The 18,310-nt window shown below is 41.5% G+C and overlaps 2 protein-coding genes across 4 annotated transcripts in view; both read left to right on the top strand.

Moving 5' to 3' along the window:
• Positions 1 to 835: 835 nt before the first annotated feature.
• SAMD13 (sterile alpha motif domain containing 13) lies at positions 836 to 13,024 on the top strand. 2 transcript variants are annotated; one of them, XM_032118081.1, is made up of 5 exons: positions 836 to 962; positions 1,470 to 2,010; positions 2,333 to 2,408; positions 6,473 to 6,584; positions 11,782 to 13,024. In XM_032118081.1, the coding sequence occupies exons 2-5, from the start codon at positions 1,962 to 1,964 to the stop codon at positions 11,923 to 11,925; spliced, it is 381 nt and encodes a 126-aa protein (XP_031973972.1). In that variant the 5' UTR covers positions 836 to 962; positions 1,470 to 1,961; the 3' UTR covers positions 11,926 to 13,024. The 2 variants fall into 2 exon arrangements, with proteins under 2 accessions (XP_031973972.1, XP_031973973.1); XM_032118082.1 differs by lacking the exon at positions 1,470 to 2,010.
• The window catches only part of DNASE2B (deoxyribonuclease 2 beta), a 32,835-nt gene continuing 21,021 nt past the window's right edge, over positions 6,497 to 18,310 (top strand). The window contains exons 1-2 of one of the 2 annotated variants that reach the window (XM_032118077.1): positions 6,499 to 6,584; positions 12,146 to 12,195. The gene's annotated coding sequence lies outside the window, so the exon portion shown is untranslated. Of the gene's footprint in view, positions 6,585 to 12,145; positions 12,196 to 18,310 lie in introns of both variants that reach the window. The other variant, XM_032118078.1, reaches the window with a different exon arrangement.

The raw sequence follows: 18,310 nt of genomic DNA, 5'->3' as shown, positions 1-18,310 counted from the left end.
ATGTTGCCAGAGAAACTTGAGAATTTTTGTATTAAACTCTGTGGGTGAGATGTTATTGCTAGTGGGACAGACTTAGTAATTTTTAAGCTCTTTGAGTTGAATCTTTCTGTACAGTAAATCCCGTGGGTATGGTCTCCTTCTGAAATAAAGTCTGGAGCTTAGACGAGTAAGATCTGTAGACTCAGTGCCTCCATCTCCTCTCTTTCCCCAGTGCCGGCGGTGGCACGGTTGGGGTGACTCGCTTTTGCTGTCTTTGGTCACTCCTCCTCCCCATCACCCCGAGCCTGCAATTGCACGAGTTCCACAGAAAGCCAAGTGTCTGCTACTCACATGTGTGTTAATGAACTCATTCTACGAATGAATTTTTTTAACTTTATCAGTTTTCCGAGATCTGGCGACTCCTACTTCCTACCTTGTGTAAAATTTCTTCGGCTCGGTACTGCATCCTTCAACAACTAGCTGGGGATTTGTTTCCTTTCCGTTACCTCTTACACCCCGCTTGGTAGGAGGAGTAGAAATGTCCACAAGGAGGCCCCAGGAACCTCAAGCCATGAACCGAGCCCCCGAGTGCTGCTCTTCTGGCCGTGTGCCGCCGGCAGCTCCGCGCCCGCCCATACCGGCCCCCCGGCGCTGCCCGCGGCTCCCCCGCAGGTAAGCGCTGCCGCTGGGAAGCCGCTCGGCGGAGGCGTCGCTCCGTGCCCGCCCCGCTGCCTCCCCGGGTGCCCTCCCGCGCCGGGCGGGGCCGGGGCGCGGCGCGGGGGTCCCGCGGCGCGGCGCCTTTAACGCGGCGGCCATGACGCGGGCGGTCCGTGTGTGGCGGGCGCGTCACGGGGCCGGGCGGGGCCGCTCCCCGGTGTCACTCGGAGCCTCCGCGGAGCGCCCGCTGCCGCCGGGGGGCGGGGGCCGCGGGCTCCGCCGCTCCGCAGCAGCCGGTAGCCATGCGCTGGTTTAGTTGCTCGTAGGTAGGTTTTTCTGCCTTGCTTCCCCCGCCCCCAGTCAGAACTGACAATGTGGTGCAGCGCGAGCGGGCTCGGGGGTGCCCGTGAGATGCCGAGCGTGTGTCACAGCCCCGGCGCGGCCGCGGGAAGCGGAGCCCTGGGAGCCCCGCCGCCCGGGCCCGTGGGCTCCGCGGGACGTGCCCGCCCCGAGCCCGGGGGCTCCGGGCCGTGCGCGGTCGCGGCGCGGCGCGTTCCGCAGGTAGGCTGGTGCGGGTGTCGTCTGCAGTCACCTCAGGTGAACCGAGAAGTGATTTCAGGGAATGCGTAGAGTTGTTTGGTCAGCGGTGCAGGAAGAAGCATCTTTTCGATTAGTTCGTTACTGTTTTCTTGGTGCTTTACATGCTGCTACGTGTATAATAAAGGGTCGTCTTTTTTTTTTTTTTTTTTTCCCCACAGCAGTATTAATTACTGTTCTCTATTTTTGTAAAGTTTTAGCTGATGAGCATGATTTCCCTATTCTGTACTTCCCAGAGCTTTGAGACATTTCACTGGCATCCATTAATGCTACAGCAAGAATATCCTGAGTCCTTGGTCCGTTCTCTGGTGCTCTCTGAAATAGAAATGGCTTACTTGAGAACAGAAAGGAAAGCTTGGGTCATTTCTGCGTGTTCTGTGGAGTGATGGAAAAAGCTATGTGGTGAAAGTACTCCAGCGTGCCGCAAGGAAGGAAATAACTGGATTTTCTTCTGTGTCCTTTGTGTGCTCCTTTCCTTTTTGGAGTTCAGTGTAGCATACTTATAGAAGAAACTGCTCTAGTGCTGAAGAGAGGTCTTATGGATAACATACTGATTTAGGCCTCAGGAGTTTGGTGCTCCATTAGTAACTCTGCTTACTAGCTTTATGGATGCAATGGGCATAAGTGACATGCTCATCTGTATCCAAGTCCACATTCATAAAACAAGGCTATGGATTTCCTAACTTTTCTAAAGATCTTCCATCTGTTTGGATCATCTGTATCACAGGATGACTGAAGGCCTATTAAGCTCTCTTGATACACAGCTATATATTGCAGGTAAATCTCCAGCTGTATGAATACATACAGTTTGATCAAAATTTTAACTCTTGTGAAAAAGATTAAATGTAATATTACCTTCCTTGATTTTCAAGCAAGAAATATTTCTTGTGTTTGAAGCCCAGGTCAACTGTTTTTTTTCTAGTTCATTAGCTACTACCACCTTTGCCAGGCTTCTGAGAAAATCAGTCTTTGACAGCAAGGTTGATCTCAAGTGGAAACATGCTTGTGTCTCTGTAGAATGCTTGTCTCTGTTACATTATCCTGCTCTTGTCATACTACTAGTAATTAAAAACAACTTTCTTTCCTCCCTATTGATCAGTTGCTGAAGTAAAACTTCTCCCCATGCTAACTGTTGACATGGAAAACAAGGAAAATGGCTCTCTGGATGTCAAAAAGTAAGTGTTCCTTTTACATGAACAGCACATGGATTTTGAATGTAGTTTCCTTTCAACTAATGTGGTTGGCAATAGTGACCATCTCCATCTTTGCTCATTTCAAACCCTCCCTGTTCTTAATTACTTTTATTGTATTTCAGCTTTGAAATAGAAGAGTCCAGGGCACTGAGTTGATTAAAAGTGATATGTGGTCGGACTGTATAGCAATGAAGAGATGTAGAAGCTAGTAACTTAAGTTAGGGGTACGTTTTCTTTTCCTCTCAGCCAGAGACTAAAGCAAGTGGTAGCACTGTAGCCAATACCCTGCCTCTGCTTACCTGTCTGTTAGTGGCTTTTGCAGAACCAGTGCCTAATGAGAGAAGTGTCCTGCGCGGAAGTTCTCTCTCTGTGCCCTTCTCTGCTGACAGCCCACGTGTCTAGGGCTGAGAAGTAGTAGCAGCATATCACTTAGGTGTCAGTTCCCTTCTGAAACAGATACTTTAAGCTGTTTATTGAAGAAGCCTGAAGTTGCTGGGGTTTTATTTCAGATCTAGGGTGGGAATAAAGGGTGGTGTGTACTGCTCTACTGCTTTCTTTTGTGTTGTAAACCGCAGGCTAAAGCATAGGAACTTTTTTGTAGGCTTTTTTTACTTAAGGTCAGAAATTCTTTAATTAGGACTAACAATTCTGAATGACGCTATGATCTGAGAAATGAACTTCTGTGTGGAAAAATCTGGCCTTGCTGCTTTAGGGTTACAGAAGCCACAGTGAGAGAGATATACACATATGTGTATATATTAAAGGAAAAAAAAGACCACAAGAAAAGGTACTAGAGTGAGCTCTTAGTCTGTTCTGTCAAACTGCAACACTTCTGTGCAGCTGCACGTCATTATTCTCCTTCATATCTCTTTTACATAAGCTGTCCAAAAAAACGTGACAACGTATAGGCTACCAGGCACTGGAGTAATGTAAATAATAATGGTCACTTCAGGCTACTGATAAAACACCTGATTATGACATAGCATCAAAGATCCGATGGCAGCCATTAAAATCAGCATCCTCCCCCTTCACTTGAGACGCTGGCAACACCACACCAACATAAAGAGCATTTTCCTATTCAGTGCCTATGAATAAATATCGTGTGTGTCCCTCCGAAACCACCTTCCCTTTGACAGTCTGGTTTCTACAATAAGCACTCTGAGGTGGGAAGGGAAAGGAGGCAGTCAAAGCAGGGACAGTTTACGTTTAATCATTTTCCCCAAGGCTTGGGTGATAAAGACTCAACTACTGATCGCTAAGGTGGCTTTTTAGAGTGAATGGAAATTGTAATTAAACTGTGGGGCTGTGGTTTCTAGATGAATGTATATAGTATGTATGTGGGCATATCTACAAAGGAAGTATTCGACACTTTCTTGAAGTGCTTATAAATAGCTTGGATAAAATCTGTTTGTTATCAGCTGTATCCTTTCAGACCTTTCTGCTTCTGCCACATGATGGCAATAAAGGCACAGGGACAGTGGTGAAAAACAGACAAGCCTAATTTTTATTCATTGTCAGTGCATCTAGTATTTTGTTTCAAAGCCTAAAATGCCAGTCCTCTTTAAATTTTAAAGCATCCAGGATGTCTGGCATAAGCCAGTGCATGGCTAAGCCATGGATGTTCTATATTCCCTTTACTTGAGTAAAGAATAGAGCCATGTCAACAGCAGGGTGAGGAGGAAAGTAATGAAGTCTGTGTGGGTAGATGGGTTAAAAATCCAGCCAGCCTCCAGCAGTCTGCCACATGCCTTCCAGTCTTTTGCAGCTGTAGCTGTGCAGATTGGCTCCACTTGAGGTCCAGCGTGATGCTATTCCTTGAGGCAGGAACTTGCAATTGTTTCCTATGATTAATTAATAATTGAGGTAGAGCCCCTGAAGTCATTGCAGTTGAGCCCTGGATGGGGTGGACCAAGCTGTAGTTCCCTAGTGACAAAAGAAGAGCTACAAAAAAAACCAAAGCACCTGGGCTGAAATACAAAATTGTGGAAAAGAGGGTTTGGGGCCATATTTAAATTGAAATTAAAGTGTTTGGAGAAGTAAGCAAATTACAGTTAGGTGGTATTTTTACAGACTGAACCTTTTATTTCCTGTTTAGGAAGGATCAAATTCAGTATCTTTTTTTTTTAACTGAGTTGTTGGCATTTTGCTTATTTTTAAGTAGAAAATGAGTAATTGAAAGTGACAGTCTATGTCTTAGGGAAAATGCAAAGATTTAAATATAATTCCTCTAATGCTGCTTTAGTAAATATGTACAGATTTTGTGTGGCAGTTTTCACATTTTACTTCTTAAGCCTCAGAATGTGCACAATGCCAAAAAATCTTAGTCAAAAGGCATTCTTTGATTTAAAAAAAAAATAAAAAGGAAAAAATTGCAGCTCTAATAAGGCCAGATAGTCTCATTTTCAATTTTGCTGAGTGTTGCTTTCTGTGTAATCACAATCAGTGAAGCAATTCATGAAGTAAGTCATTATGTGATGAGCAAGAGTAAGAAACTCCATTTCTCATGGCTCGGAGATCTGTGATGAATGAAAAAAACTGCCTTAGAAGGCCCAGTGTAACACAGGTTGTGGATGATCCCTGTGGCCAGATTTTGTTGCCATATCGACAGACACATTTCAAGACTTTGGGGAGATGCAAAAAATTCATTGTTTCCACGAGTCCTCCTTCCCAGCCAGGACTTTGTTTCAAAGCCTAAAATGCCAGTCCTCTTAAGATTTTAAAGCATCTTATTCTTGTAGACATTCTTATTTCTTGTAGAAATAAGAATGTTGTAGAAACAGTGATTGGAGGCACTCTATGTATAGATTCCCTCTGACTGCTTTAAAAAATGGTTGGCCCTTGATTCGGCCAGTTATTTTGCTGAAAGACATACAAGTCCAGGCAAGGCAGAGATGGTGACAGTTGGAAAAGAAAATATTGAAGGACAGAACAAAAATTATACTCAGGAGAGTATAATCTGTGTTTATTTTCTAGCTGGTGCTGTTGAAATCAAAGTCCTGACTCTAAGCTTCAGACCAGAAAATGGACAGGATTCTGACACCTGCCCTGATCTGTACATTTTCAATATTGCTTCATTAGCATTATGGTTAAGCATGCATAACAATGGAAAATATTTGTCATGAACTTCAGGACTTCTGGTTGGAGAAACACGTTAAAGAAGCTCTTTGATGTCTTGCTCTTCATCCTCATAAATTGCGGCAGAAAAGGCAGTCAAGCTCGCTGTGTCTATTTTTACCAAAAATTTTCAGATACACAAAGGTTATCTTTGTGATAAGGTGATTACAGTTTGAGGAAAACAAATGCAGGATAAGGATAGTAATATGAATGTTTTGTTGTTTTTGCTACTGTGGAAAGCAATTGCCTGAGGTTAATCACAGAAGGAATTAATTCTGATTGTGTTTAACAGATGTTTTCTCAGATGCACAGCTATTTTAAAAGTCCCTGGATTTGTCCAAAGATGAGTCCAACAACAGTTTTGGGAAATTTTCTATATTGAGAATTAGTGCAATCATTTGGTGCCTCTTTGTTTTGTTTTGGCTGGGGAGTTTTGTTTGTTTGTAATTTATTTGTTGTTGTTTTGCAAGGTAAAGATGTCTACCAGTAATTTCTATGCATGTTACAAGAACAGTCTCATCTGTGTAAAGAATAATCCACATACAATTCTTTAAGTACTTGGTAGCTGAAAGCAAGCTGCAGGCATGAAAGGCAGGAATTTGGTACTCCAGCTATGGCAGTTTTCGTTCTCCAACAGCAAAGACAGCACACTTGTAGGAAGATCCTAACTGATTGCCTTTGGCTGATGTGACGATTCATGTACTTCCTTCTTTTCTGAAAGGATAGGTATCTCAGTTTTCCCCAGCATCAGGTCTTTGGAATGTAGAAGGACAGGAGTGACTGTTCTGTATTGGGGTGGGGGGGGAGATGTATCAAAGAACACTTTTCCTGGAGAAACAAGGAAGGAGGGGATGTACATGAGGCGTGCACAAAGAAGCAGCAGATGTTCTGCACACCTTTAGTGATTACTTGTCTGGATTTGCACTTTGCAGTTCAGTAGAGAATGGGAGACCTCTGGATCCTGCTGACTGGGCTGTCACCGATGTTGTGAATTATTTCAGAACAGCTGGATTTGAAGAACAAGCCAATGCTTTTCAGGAACAGGTAAATCTGCTAGCAAACACCTTTTGACTGCCGCCAGTTTCTCACATTACACATTTTTGCCATAGGCCTGGTTATATACTGTAAAATGGGAGAGAAAATCCCACAATAATGGGGGCATTTGAGTCTGTTATTGGGTGACAATGCATGGGACTGTAATCTCTGAGTAATAATATTGTTAAACAAGCTGTGGATAATAAGTTGGAGTTTGTTTAAAATAGGATTCAGAAAGGTGAAAAATCTAAACAAATTTTCTGGCTTGAACTCAGTCTCCCTATACAACCCACTCAGTTTCACTGTCTTGTTATTTAAAATGTGAATGGTATTTAAAATGTGAATTCCCTTCTTCTTAGTGTATTGTGCAGATACACTCATGAGTATTTATAAAACCTAGGACTTCTAAGCAACAATTTGAGTTTGAAGGCATGGGGTGAAAAAGGGACTGCTGTGTTGCATTGAACTCGGTAGTACAAGTGAATATGGAAAGGACAAGTTGGCAGTAAGTTGGCAGAGGGGCAGCATATTTGTAGGACAGTGAGAGAAAGAGGTTGGGTCTTTGTTTCTGGGCCTTGTAACTGCTGATACTAATGGAAGGCTTCTTTTGGTGGATTAGATCAGCAAAGAGCTGAACAGTCAGATGGCTCATTGTAACTCCCTTGCCAGCAGCTGGTAAAGGTGTGTTAGTGGGGCAGAATAGGGAAGTGAGCTTACTTGGCCTACACCAAGTTCCATAGAGAGGTAACTTACATCAGGTTGGCAGTTCAGCTCCTCCCCAGATAAGTCAGTAGCTTTGTGTGCGGCTACCAGGAAATTAGTCACCCACACTTGTAATTAGTTATCAAAACAGATGGCTTGATCTTCCAAGGTGCTGAGCTGGTGCAAGTTATTGGCAGCTTTGCAGGGGCACTGTACATTGCATATGAAATAACATCATGGTTGATCAGGTTAATGTTGCTGACCTTCAACACCATGTCTGTGAAATCCCATCTGATTGTAACTGATGCATATAACAAAGTATTTAAATGTAGCTCTTTGTTCTTCAGGGTGAAAAGGCTGGTGTTGGGTGATTCTCTGGCAGGCTGCAGAGAGGGGTTCTTTCTGCAGCTGCTACTCATTTTTCAGAATCTGAAGATGGGTGAATGTGCCAAAAAAGAAAACGTTTAAGTGTGTCCATTCATTAATACCAGCATCCATGTCTCCTCAACAGCCCTGGAAATGTGGCTTAAAAAAAGCACATGGGCAAAGTAATTGTGGCCTCTGGGAGTCTTTTCCTTATACTGACAGATACCTCTGACTTCTGTCAAATATCTTAACCTCTCTGCCTCACAGCTGGCTTGTCAATAATACTGCAGTAATTACTACTGATTTTGCAGCAGGAAGGTGAGGCTAACTTACAAGTTTCGGCAAATCAGTTTGCAACAGCCTTATGGAAAACAGCGTAGAAGTAGAGTGTAAAGGCTTTATCAGTGTTCTGCAGCGAGGGCAAGTAGTTTCAGTAGGGTAACTGAGGACTCTGCTAGGATAGCTATGTGCCGATATGTGGCTGTGATTCCGCTGCCAACTTCACCTTATGCTGAAGCCTTGGAGAGAGAGGCTGACAGCTGCCACCAGGATGTGGCCAGGAGCTGAAGGATGGACAATCACAGCAGAAGTCATTGCCACTTCCTTCCCCCTCCTTTCCATTAGCAGCATGAAGAGCAGCAAGTGCCTGGCTCTACATGCCAGGTTTGCTGGTCTATTCCCTGTCTGCACCAGGAACTGCCCCATAAACAACCCTGTCCCTAACTTCTTCTCAGTGGTGCTGTTCAGTTTCTTCTGTCCTATTTTCTACCACTAACTTTAACTGTGTTCTTACAGTATTTTTTATCAGGATCTTCTAGGTATGGCAGTGCAGACAGGTTCATTTTGAACTCTTAGCCATCCTCTGTCTATAGAGCACCAGGCATGCAGCTGCAATTCTGGCCATCTCTATTTTCCTCTGTTGTTTGCAGTTGCCTGGGCCCCAGAAACCTAGTTTCATTTGATCTACTGCCCTGAATATGTACTGGAAGAGGAATGAGTTTGTAAGTGGTAAAGAAAAGTATTCAGTTTCACCTACAACACTGGGAAATTGTTTTCCACTGAACTGCTTCAGTAGGGGTAGCACAATGGTTTCCTTACAAAATATCCTTAGCCCAGAATGTAATCATGACATCTATTATTACACTGAGCTTTTACTCAACAGTAATTGAGTCCACACTTTCTTTTGATGAATCTGAATACCTCTGGACTCACCTAAAACAAGTGATTTTTTCTTACAATACTTTAAGGAAAATTAGAAGACATTTTAAGGGCTGCAGAATGTTTTATTAAAACTGTATTGTAAGTGCTGGTAAGAAGTGATGTTTATATGATGATTATATATTATTCCTTCTTGGAGTTCCACTGATGTCAGCAAATCAAAAGAGCTCACTGATGAAAACAGATTCAACTGAAGGATGTTTCCCAATAACAAAAAACCATAACATCAGCAAGCAAATCAGACAACCCAAGAAGCTGGGGACACAGGATACCTAAAGAGGGAGGAATACCAGTTGCAGGATGAGGGTGTAAACACCTTCAGAGAAATATAGCCTGCCAGTATGTGGCTGAGTTTTCTCTAGGAGCCCTGAAAGCATGGGGGACTGTGGCCCACTCCAAGACTGAAGCTGTTTGCAAGGTCTCAAGATGTGCTTGTATTCTGACCTTTGTTATTGCCCATGTGGCTTCTTAACCATTAGTGTTGTGATAGCCAGATATGCCCAAGTAACCCAATACTGGTTTGCTGGCCTCACTGCAATGTTTTACCAGAAGAGAAACTGGGGTTTGACTTCAGCTGGTGTCCACTGCTGCTTTCTGGCAGAGCCATCACGTGGAGGAGCACGTGAGCCTGCTGGCTGCCATGCTCTCATGTTGGCTTGCTGTACAACTTTGCAATTCTCAGTCACTTAGAGCAGAAACAGTGGTGGGAGGACTTGAAGCTTAAGCAGTCTCCTGGTTATTTGTTGAAGACAACGTGATACTGCTGTTGAGGTCATCCTGACAAAGTGGGGAGTTACTGTTAGTTTGAGTTGTGCAGAGAAGTCTCTCTGCAGTTAACATTAAAAAGGCATACTGAGAGCTGGCATTGAAATTGCATCTGAAAAAAAATCCAGAAAATAGAGAAATAGCAGAGAAGAAATCAGAGAAGTCACCAGAGCATAGAAAATCTTACCTGGTGCCAAAAAAGAGTTAACTCTGACAATTCTGCAGAAGCACGTTAATGTGGAAAACATAAAGGAAGTGAAAGAGGTAAAACTTACAATTCACACAAAGATATAAAATTCTTGAACTCCGAATATGTAATCACTCATTCCTACACAGATGTGTTTAAAGAATCAGTTTGCTATTCAGTGAAAGTCTTAGTAGTTACCAGCATTTTTAGAAACCACAGGGAACCCTGTGGAAGAAGAAGGGAAAGGAATAGATGCTTTTTTTCCTATTCTTGGAGTTTCTCCTATTCCAGGTACTGGCTTTACTCCATTTGGATCCTACCAAGCTGGAGGCTGTGCTTCCTCCATAGCATCGTTGAACAGCAGCAGAAAAGGCAACTTCAGATCGGTCATAGCAATGAGCAAAATACTCACTGGTGTCAAAATTCCCACAGAAAAGAATTGTGACGAATGGAAAGGAGAGGATAGAAACTGGTTTTAACCATTAACATTCTCAACAGTAATTGGAAAGAGGCACCTGCTATAATTGGGTAAAAAGTTATTGGAAACTTTTTTTTCTTTTAGAAATACTGTTACTTTGTGCTCCCCTGAGGGATTAGTAGTCGTATACATCTTGGGGATATTTTAAAGAAATGCCACTTTCAGCTGATCTTTGACTATGTTGTGGTTTGTCCATGTATTTTGTATTTATAAACTTTATCAAATTGTAAGAGAGATCAGTCTGGACACATTCCTGCTGAACTCTAATAGAAATTTTCTTTTCATGTTGAGTTGTAATAAAGGATGGGATCTCTGATATTTCCAAGATAATATTTAATATTCTGAAGGAACATGCTGCAATGGGATAAATTGATGCGTAATGTTTATAATACTTATAAAAATACTACATTTTGGGACAACAATAAATGCCAGCATTTGAATTAGTTGTTGGCTATTGATAACAAATTCAACAGTTAATACTAAGAGGTTGTAATTAAAAGTATGAAAAAGAATGAAACAGCAGAGTAGAGTCCAGTGCAGGAGAATGCCAGATAAAGCTATATACATGTTTGGGCTATGATGCCCTTTGGTGATCTGGCTGTGTTGTGAGACACCAATCAATGCATTGTTGTGTAGCTGCAGCTCATGCTTCTGGAGTAGTTCAGTGTGACTGAACTGTAAGAATGTGTAATGAAAAAGATGGTCTCATGTCTGCAAGGGAGAAGAGAGTTGAGAGATGTGAATTCTTTCTCTTCCATTTTGACAAGGTTTTGAGATGGAAAAAACCACAAAGCCTACAGGATTTCTAACCTAAACAGATCAGAAAGTCAAGGTCTGAGAGGAAATAAAATCCCACCATATCTGTGATTTACAAAATGTATTTTAAGCAGGAGAGTGTAGGGGTTTTTGAGACCTAACCTGGCAAGCTGCTGCTTTTCCCCTCTTCCCTTGTAAGTAGAGGAAGAGAAGTTCCCTCAGAGTGTCAAGCTCCAGTTAGGCCCTTCTAAAATTTCCGATTGCAAGAGCCTTTTCCTTTTTTTCCCCCCACAGGATGCATCTGAAAGAAGGCATCTGAAGTTATTAGCAGATACTCACTAGTCTAAACTTGCATATTGCTGTCAATAGTAATTCTTCTGAAATGCACTTCATAAGCTCCCTTCTTAGGAGTATCCTTCCCTTAATGGCTTATAATTAGGCATTCTTCACTTGTACCTATTAATTTGAAAGACGTTTACAAGGAGAGAATTTTGAAATTAGGCTCATTTGGATTTTGTGCTTGACTAAATATTATTTATGCCTTAGTCAGCACAGGTGAGCACTTGAAAAGTAGACAGCAGAGTTTAGCAGCTGTGAACATGGTTTCAGGAAAATCAAGGCTACTGTTTCTTTTCTCACTGATCCACCATAGTAGTCTTCCATTTGTTGCATGACTGTTCTCATCTGTTAGATTTGTATATTTGTCTTTATCAACTCTTTAATTCTTCTTATAGGAAATTGATGGGAAATCATTACTGTTGATGACAAGAAATGATGTACTGACTGGACTTTCATTAAAACTGGGGCCTGCGCTGAAAATCTATGAATATCACGTAAAACCTCTACAGACACAACATCTAAAGAACAACTCTTTATAGCTAATTGTCTCATTGGGGTCATGCTGTGCCTCAAAGGAAAAATAAGCAATTTGGTTTCATGTGATGGAACTTTGTAAAGAGAGAATATATCTATTAAGAGTTTAAACCAAGTACAATATATATCCTATTGGATAGAGTTGGCAATATACTATATACTGAGTCTGAACTGAGAGAGGTGGTGTGTATTTTTTACATAGTACATAATGATTTTCTCTTTTAGGAAGTGTCAATGAGCATGTTGAGATCACTGTATCCAAGAACAAAAGGGAGGTATGTCATTCTCATTTTTGAGCCAGACATGTTCTTGATTTTGTTAATTAAAATACCAAAAAAATAAAGAAAACCAACCCCAAAGTTTACATGCATCTTTAGAGAGAGAGTAACCAATTAAAGTAGGTTTTGATTTACACTAAAGACCTACTAAAATTATTGCTACTTATAATTTCAGGATGGGCCTGACACTTGCCAAGTCACCCTTTTTTGCAGAGGGTCCTATTTTGACCTTATTAAGGTTTACTCGTGGTATGCTGCAATGTTTAAAGCTGTACATAGAACTAACAAAACTCCTTCAGTATCAGAAGGTGTTGCTGACAGGTGAAACTGGGTTGTATATTTTTTGCTGTGCTTTAAATTTTCAGCTTTTCACCTGTTTTTAATAGTAGTCCTATGTAAAATATAATTGGTTTTTAAAGGTTTGTGTTGCTTTGCAGACAAAAAAAAAAGCTTCATTTTATTCCTTTTTTAATTTATGATTGTTTTCTAACATTATGCAGAAATTTGTAAAAAGTAAAATTCTGCACATTTTTAATATTGTCTGTCTTTGGTGTTGTAATGATTGATTTTTTTTTTAATGCTTTACTTAACACTTTGAATACTTGTTTTAAGAACTGAAAGAAGCTGTCTTGTCACCATACATCTCTGTTAAAAGAGAGTCATGTTCAATCTGTTTGTACTGGTTCCCTATTTGATAGGTTGCTTGCTATATCCCAATAAAACATTGCTTATGTTTGGATTCAGTTTACAGATCTTTTACTTTCTCTGTTGTGGTATACTGGAGCTCCTTTTCTCCATTTTTCTATTAAAAAGGTACCAAAACCTACTTAATATTCTATGTTCTTGTGGTTAATTTTAACATCAGCTACCATAATATTTAAAGATTTAGTTATTTTTGCTCTTTCTTCTCTGGTGTTACTGCTGAAAGAGAAGCCAGTTCCTGGCTGGTCACAGTTCACCAGTAACATCTGTGTTTCCCTTATCCCTGTCTGGGGCTGTCAGTGGTGCAGAGCCACTGTACTGGTCCTGGTACACAGGGTGGTTTGATTTACCCCAGAATGTCTGGGAGACAGCCCATGGATGGTGCTAAGCCCTGTCTGGGCTCACCATCGTCTCTGGCCCAGAGAGCTGAGTCATGACCCCTGAAATGGGGATGTGGAGTTACATCAGTGATGCTGAGCAAAGGAGCCAAGAAGCAGGAAATAAGCACGGGAGTGTGGTGAAAGTGGAAACAGTGTGGGAGGAAATGGTGAGGGGGTGCAGTTGAGAAGGGAGAAGGGTGCTGCTTTCTGCTAGGTGGGGACAAGATTCAGGGAGAGGAAGGAGAAACTCCTGCAATCTCCTGCCTAGGCAGTGGCCCTGTCTTCACTTTGACTTGACCAAGTGTGAGGTGGCTGTTCATGCTACAGTGCTCAGAGAGTTGCTTGTGGTTACTGGTGTTAAAGGGAGAAAGGGGAGAGAAGGGACAAAGCCATGGTAATAGCTATGCCAGAGGTAAAGCTCATGGTATATGCTATATTACATAAATATATACAGCAGCATGCTTTCTTGGATTCTTTCTAACTTTTACGTGGTACGATGTATTTATTTGGAATTTGAGACAACAGGACAGAGATGTATTTGTTCATCATTTTTGTCTGTCCCTTGTATTATGCTTACTTCAGGTATTGGTCTATGAGCAGCAGGTTTGCAAGCCGTGGTCTGAATTCCACTTAGGATTTTATTTATAGTTTGGTCATGTCCAGAGATACCCACTGGGAGTAGGGATCTTCTGGTAGATTAGATTCAAATAGAGATCATCAACCCTGCCTTAGGGAATTTTGAGCTGTAGTCCGTATCTGGCTAATTTTGGGCTGCAATTTAAAAATTATACATGAAACTCCTAAGTATTTTAATATAGAATTAGGTATGTTTATGAAAAGGATCGTGAAAACAGTCTGAACATGCTAACCAGCACTGTATTTGTAGAATTATTTTGGTTGAGAATACATAGTGCTATGTTACTGAAGGATTAATTGAATATTCTTTTTTTCTCCATTTGCATGTTGCATAAATGTGGGATTTACATTTTATGGTCCTATGGAAGTCAGAATTAGAAGTAAAACATACTTATTCCAAGAGGGAGTAAAAATCTCCACTGTGCAGACATGAGAGTACATTTGATGACTCCTGAACACAGTTCTTTCTTTTAATATGTTTAATGAGCAAATGAATTACATTCAGAAACATCCAGATTGTATTTCCGTTTTGCTCAGCACCACTGAGTCATACAAATAAAGGCCTTACAGAAGTCTTGTTGCAAGTGCAAAAGGGAATTTGGAAAATATTGGTCGAAACTGTGGCAATTTTTTTACTGTCTCTGATTTTTATTGTAGTTTCCTACTGTTCTCTGAGCTTTCTAATGCTGCTGTTCTCTTTGTGCAGTTGACCGTTCTGGTTTTGTCTCATACATTCTCCTTGCTGTTTCTGGGAGAACAAAAAAATCTTTCTAAGAGACTGGAGGGTTTAAAAGAGGAAGTCAAAGCCAGATTATTTTTAGCTACCATTCCTCTTGCAGAAAACACAGCTGCTGTTGAGATGAGGAAGCAACTGATAGGCATTACTGGATCCAGTGTCAGTACCGCAGCTCTGAATTGCAGAGCTGTGCAGGAATCCAATTTAAATCATGCCCGTATATGTGCCTGCAGCTGGGAGAGTCCCTCTTCCTTAAAAGCCCTGCCTGTGCTCTGGTTAAGCTGCCAGCATCTGACTGCTCAGCTGATACGGGGAGTGAGTGTGATGACGGTCTTGGCTTTCACACCAAACCACAATTTAGAGAGTGCCCTTCTTCTCCTCGAGGCAGCTTTAAGGAGTAAAGGAGCACTGAGCTCCCCTGCCCTGCTGTTGGTCAGCACAAAAACAATCATGCTACAGCCAAAGTCTTCCTCTTCCCTGTCCTTCCTCTCTCCTAATACGCACTACTGATATCTATTAGAATCTTTCATACACTTTTAAAATTATTTGAAAGTATCACAGTATGTCTATTCTGGTATGATGAGTGTGAAATATATATTGGAATTGTTCATCAGCTGGTCACTCTCCTCTCAAGCTGTTGATGCACAACATGGCATGTCCTCTTTGCATCCAAACAGAGCCAAGTACCACACTTAAAGCACGTGTAAGGCAACTGTCAGCAAAGTATGGGATCTCTGGCTGTACCTGTCCACCAAGATCACTTTCTCAGCCCAGAAAAAATTGTTCTGACTACTTGCTGCCATCTCCCATCCCTGCATGTTATTGTTCCCAGTTTGTTCTAATGTGCTGCAATTGATCAGTTTGTGGAAGATTCTTTGCCCATATAATTATAAGACAAGATTCGTCAGCTGTAATAAAGGGAGTAACCCCCATGCATCACTCCTGGTTAGAAATGGCCCTGGGAAAATGTCTCATTAGGCTGTCACTGTCAGGGTTTAATTGCCAAATTAACTCTTCCTCTTTTCCCTGCTTTTTCCAACATGTTCAAATTCTACCAAATCCTTTCACTCTTTCTCTTTTTAAAAATTCAGCATTGAATTGATCTTCTGTCTTCAGCACTCCTCTTTCTACTGCCACACTTAAGTAACAGTGACAGTTATTTTAAAATCAGAGGGTCTTATTTTCTGTGAGTCTAGGAGAAGCTGCAAATTTATTTCTCTTTTTTTAATGGCAATATTGTATACAAGTTGAAGACTGAGTCTGAGTAGGACCAAAAAAATGCTACCTTACTTTGTCTTCATTCTGGTTCTTTACTTCCAAGTCAGAACAGCATTTCATTCTCTTCTAGGAATGGCTTTTGGCCCAAAAGTCATGTGGGAAATGAAATGATTACAGGTGGATGGTGTAACAATCACTGGCTCATAAGGAGCAGAGTGAGTAGAGCACTGCAGAGGAGGGTCTGCTTTACTCTCTCCTTCACCACAGGCAATGGATTGGCTTCTTCATCATCTAATGAGAGGACTTGGTGTTTGGAGATGTCATTCAAGAGATCTCATCCATGTCCCATTCCATCACATGGAAGGTCTCTATGCACCTTCACCTCTGTGTTGCTAAGTTTGGACAGCAGTTTCCCCAGGGGGAGCACTGAGGACAGTGGCTGTCATTAGCACACTGGCAGGGGCAGTCTTCACTGGAAGAATGGGCAGACATTTAATAAGTAGCTTTCATTCCTGTTGGGAAACTCTGTCTTCTTTTTAATTTGATAATGCAACAAGGTCATTAAATTATTTTTTGTTTAGCCCCTATAATTAGGGAATTGCTTTAGTGATGTTCATTTGGATCTTCAATGTGCGTTCCGTTCCCAGAATAACATTGGTTGGTAGCTGCCATAAATTTGGGGAATTCAGCTATAACCTCAGGCACATGGAGAGCCCAAGGGGATCACCTTGAAAACTGTAAGTGGTTCTTGGTCTCCATGTGAGAGTTTCATTGCTGCTGAAGGCTGCTGGTGAGTACTGGAGACCACTGTTGTATTTATATGCTACACTCATGAGCATCCTTGCTAAAGGAGCAGTCAGCAGTTACAACTGCTGTATCATCAGCTGATCTGCTGATAAGGCAGCAGCAAATGTCTTGGCATTGGCAGACTTGCATTCATCTCAGGATGTTCTCTTCCCTTTTTTGGATGATTGCTATAATCCAGCTGCCCCTCTATAAACACTCTTTGGTACTTACTATATTGAGGATGCCTCTGATTTTGGCAGATGCCTCTGAATTGTATCAGAAAAGGGAGGGAAGGCTCATCATTTGCACTGATCTCTTGGATTCAAGAGTAACATTGCTTTGTCTTGTCTGAGTGGAAGGAGGAAGGAAGTAAAAAGTAAGGAACTGGTGGCTGAGTTTGTTCTCAAGCTGATGGCCAAACTGTGGGGAGAGAAGCATTGAAATGGGTGTGTGCCTGGGTGTAGCAACCCTGTTTCACAAGGTCCCTCTTCAAATTCCCTTCTCCCTTCTGCATAAATAATATATGCCAGTTTGCCCGAGCTTTCCTACCTGGAAATATGTATGTCTAGAGCATTTGAAAATGTTGCAGGAGTGTGAGGCCATTAAAACTCGAACTCTTGTCTTTTTCAGTCAGATGTAATGTAGGAATTCATTCCTAATGCCACACTTGAGAAGTGGCAGAAGCGCTCCACTGTACTCAGGCACTCTGGCTGCTGTTGTATTTCCTTCTGTATCAAAGGTATCTCTACCCCCTTAGTTATCTAATTTTGAGTCCCTCCAGTATTGTTTGGGTTGGATTTTGTTTCAGCAACAACTAACCCCAGATGTTTTTTCTGATTTGATTGCCATAGATTAGTCATACATCAGCTGATCTAATAAGTGTCATTTATACACATATGTGCATGCCTGCACTCAGGTACATGTGTGTATCTTTCTCAGTCTGCTATGAATGGTGAGGCTCTCAGAAAACAATTTATATTATAGCTGTGTTGTGAGTTGACATTTTTGATCCAGTAACTGGAAACATTTAATACGTTTCCATTCTAGATATATCTGTGCACTTTCTAGGAGGAGTATGGTTGGCTGTTGTGTGTATAAAAATAGTGGAATTCTAAATTCAGAAGTATTTATTTTGAGGTTTTTAGTCAGAAACAGTTTTTTGGTCACTTTAAGTATCTCAGTTCAACTTAGAGTCAGGATTATGTACTCTTGATAAAAGCAAGGTTAAATTAAAAAAGAAAAAAGACAACTTTAAGGAAGAAAAGAAAAAGTAGCTGTAATAGTTAATAAAAATGGGCAGGTTTAAATGTATATTGGAAAGCAGGTAGCAATATTTATAGAATAATACAGTCAGGGAAGACAGATCCCTTGCACTGACCCTGACAGTGACATTTGCTCTCTGTTTTAGGTACTGGCTGATGAGTTTAGCTGGTGCATTTTATCTGTGTGACATTGGTTGTGTGTGGAGCATGATGAGCAGCTGAGGAGGGCTGTGTTGGACTGTCCTGGGCAGTTATCAGAATTGAACAGAAACAGGATGAGAAAGAATCAAAGACTAAAAAGCTAATATGTTTGTGCACTTGAAATAACCTGGTTTTTGGTAGGAGGCTTCAGCCCCTATGAACTCCTGGGATGTAGCCCAGGAACAGCAAGG

Source organism: Corvus moneduloides, chromosome 9 (genome assembly GCF_009650955.1).
Source record: "Corvus moneduloides isolate bCorMon1 chromosome 9, bCorMon1.pri, whole genome shotgun sequence".
In the NCBI taxonomy this organism is placed as follows: Eukaryota; Metazoa; Chordata; class Aves; order Passeriformes; family Corvidae; genus Corvus; species Corvus moneduloides.
The sequence above is the reverse complement of the archived record's forward strand: the minus strand, read 5'-3'. Positions and strand labels throughout refer to the sequence as shown.